This window comes from Arachis hypogaea, chromosome 5 (genome assembly GCF_003086295.3).
Source record: "Arachis hypogaea cultivar Tifrunner chromosome 5, arahy.Tifrunner.gnm2.J5K5, whole genome shotgun sequence".
NCBI lineage: Eukaryota > Viridiplantae > Streptophyta > Magnoliopsida > Fabales > Fabaceae > Arachis > Arachis hypogaea.
Window position 1 is genome coordinate 4029143 of NC_092040.1, and position 3393 is coordinate 4032535.

Genomic DNA, 3393 nt, shown 5'->3' on the forward strand with positions numbered 1-3393 from the left:
CCTTGAAAGAACTCATGCCGAACACAGCTCTTTTCACCTCTTCGAGAGCTACTAGTTCAACAAGCTTTTGGCAGGTCTCTCTACTAAGAGAAGGACAAGGGAATTCCCCCATGGCATCCAAATTAACTGCCTCCCTTGTAGAGAAAAGTTTTTGAAAGAAAGAATTTGTTTCCGATTCCAAAACCGTCGCCTCAGAAGACCAAGTTTCATCTTCAAGAAACAATTCATGAATCTTGTTCCTTTTTCGCCTGATTATCGTTTGAAGATGAAAAAATTTAGTATTTCGATCTCCACATCTAATCCACTTTTCTCTAGATTTTTGGTACCACATTAGCTCTTCTTGGAGGAGGATAGAGTTCAGCTCCTCATGCAAACCTTGCTCTTTAATCCGCTGCTCCGGGTCTTCCCATCTTTCCAGAGACACTTGAATATCATTTAGTTGTCTTTCAAGCTCCCTCTTTTTAACAAACACATTTCCAAAAATCTCTTTATTGAAATTAAGCTCATCCTTTTGGACTTCAAGCAAACTCTTAATAACATCTGGGGCTCCTTTACTCCAAGCTGTATGAACAACATCCCGAAAGAGGGGGTGAGTTAACAAAGCAGCCTAGAATCGAAAAGGACGGTTACCTTTCTCAGCAGTCCCCTCCTTCTTGCATCTAATGAGCAAGGGGCAATGATCAGAATGAAGACGCGCTAACACCTTATTATATGCCTCCGGGAATAAAAGGCGCCACTCTTGATTGATCATCGCTTTATCCAATTTTTTTTGCTACCTGCAGCCCACCTTTCACCTTTCGAAACTAAGTAAAATTTCTCCCAATAGCCCCCATATCAAACAAATTACATTCAGCCAAGGTTTCAGCAAACTTCTCCGATCTTGCATTATAAAAGAAACCTCTTCTCACCTCGTTCTGCATCAGAATATCATTAAAATCACCTAGAACAATCCAAGGGCCTTGAATCATATTAGAGACCCTGATCAAATTATTCCACAACCTCATACGCCGACGAACATGAGGATTAGTATACACAACACTACAAAAACTAGAAAAAGCACCCATCTGAATCTCAAGGCTAATACACTGATCAACTGCATCTAAAACTCTCACTGATATTGAAGGATTAGAACATAAAATCCAGATTCCTCCACTATGACCACTTGCCTCTACAACACCAACATTCCGATAACCAAGCTTGCTCCAGAAATATTTCAAACGCTCAAAGGGTACATGAGTTTCCAGAATAATAAAAAAAGTTGGATGATATTTGCTAACTAACTCTTTGCAGTGAACTCGGGCCAATTTGTTAGAAGCCCCTCTAATATTCCAGGAAAGAAAATTGATATCTATATTATCCATAAAACTAAATTATCAAAAAAGGCACCAACCTCAGGCGAGGACCTTTATGAAGAAGTAGACGGGCCGCCAGAATTTTTTTGAGAGTCCTGCTTCTCCATTTCCAACACTTGTTCTGGAGCACTCCCCATCGCATTAGGTGACGTAGAAGGTGAAATCCGTTGCTGCTGACCCACTCCGCCATCATTGCTCAGCGGCACCGGCGAGCTTTGGAGAGATGCCGGTCTCAGCCTCTTATGGCCGTTCTTGATTATAGGAGTGAAGGTCGCTACAGTGGGTATGAGATTGGCACCCTGATTTTTTCCTTTGCCAAGCATTGGAGCATGGTGCTTCCTGAACTTGGAAGACCCAATACTTGCCCCATGGCCCATTAAAGCCTTCTCTTCTTTCTTTATGACTGGGCCTTTACCTGAACTTAGACCAATCTTCTTTGTAGAAACCAAGTGCTTCTTTTCAATGAACCATTTTGGGCTACTTTTGAAAAGACCAATTTTTCTTTTCCCTTAGCTATTACTTTAGTCCACCCTTCCTCCTCCATCACGTGCCCATTTTTAGCCTCCTTGCCATGCAATGTAACCTCATCTTTCTCCACATAATCCGTAACTGACATGGACAAATTGGGACAAATTTGGTTTCTTAAGCGTTGGCCACTCAGATCCGTTGCCTTCCTCACCGCCCCATCACTGCGAGTCTCATCCCCGGACTTAACATCTACTGCCTCTCCCTTGCATGTGACTGCGGTATGGCCGAAACAGTTGCACTTCTCACATAACAATTGCAGGCATTCGTACTCCACATCATATTCATAGCCATCAACAATAATCTTCCGAACAACCGGTAATCCAAGATTTACTTGAACGCAGGCACGAGCAAATTTGCCTCTTTCTGCCGATTTAGTCGCTAAATCAATCTTTATGGGTTTACCAATAGCAGAAGCAATTCGCATCATAGCTCTCTCATGATAGTACCATATGCTTAATCCAGCAATTCTTACCCAGACCATCGTATCCCCAAAAGAGTCTTCGCATGGTCTAAAATCTGACGACCATGGCTTAACCGCGATGTAGTGGCCTAATATCAACCATGGACCTCCTAACAGGACCTTTTCTCTGTCCTCGTTGTGATCAAACTTGACTAGGAAATAACCAAAGCCCACGTCGAGAACCTCGTAGCCACCCTTGAGTCTCCATATCCCCTTCAGTTTATGAACCAAGGCCATATAATTGAAGTGTTATCCCAGAACTTTAATCACAATAGCTTCGTTGTGAGGCTCTGAAAGAGAAATCCTGGCTTCGTCAGTCAAAGTTACTGTTGGCGGCTTGGGGCCACCTTGTTTCTCCGTTACCATTGCTAAGGCGTCCCCTTTTAACCCATCTACTATGCGTTGTCCCGCTGCTTGTGAAGAACCAATAACCTTATCGCGAAAAGATATCCTCTGAATCCCACTATGACTACCCTTACGCGAATCCTCCATAGCACCTAGCGCAACCCTCCCCATGCTCTCCCCCTTATTCTCCTTGAAATGCTCGTTCTCACCGTGTGCTACCCTCGGACCTTCTCCCCTGTTCTCACCGGACTCTCCTCCCTCACCCATTTTTTAAAACTATTGTAAAAGACTATCATTGATGTAGTCATGGTTTTAGACACGTCTTAACGTTATTTTATTAGTATTTGAATTTACTTAATTTTTTAAATTAAGATTAAGTCAATCTAATATTTAATACTTTGTAAGAAATCTAAAATAAATAAGATAGAGAAAGAAAATTTTGGTGTGAAAAATATTTTACTAGCTAATTTATTGGATAAATAGCTCAACCAATAAATTATTATCCAAATTGTTTATTTTAAATTTAATTATTAAAATTATATGAATATATACAATATAATACAATTCGTTTGGAATTGTATGTAATATATAATAACTAACACTTTTTTTTGGGTAAAAATAATAATTGACACTCACAATTATAGCATTGTTCTAGTGGCAAAGCTTTGGGCCTTACGAATGCTCACAGAATATTTTTTTTCTCTCGCA

At 40.8% G+C, this 3393-nt stretch overlaps 1 protein-coding gene across 1 annotated transcript; it reads right to left on the reverse strand.

Annotated features, from left to right (window-relative positions):
• Positions 1–803: 803 nt before the first annotated feature.
• Positions 804–2577, reverse strand: LOC140184647 (uncharacterized). The gene is made up of 4 exons (XM_072236585.1): positions 1873–2577; positions 1469–1783; positions 1282–1348; positions 804–1168 (listed from the first exon to the last, which is right to left on the reverse strand). Exons 1-4 carry the CDS (start codon positions 2575–2577, stop codon positions 804–806), a joined length of 1452 nt encoding a protein of 483 aa, XP_072092686.1.
• Between the last annotated feature and the right edge of the window lie 816 nt (positions 2578–3393).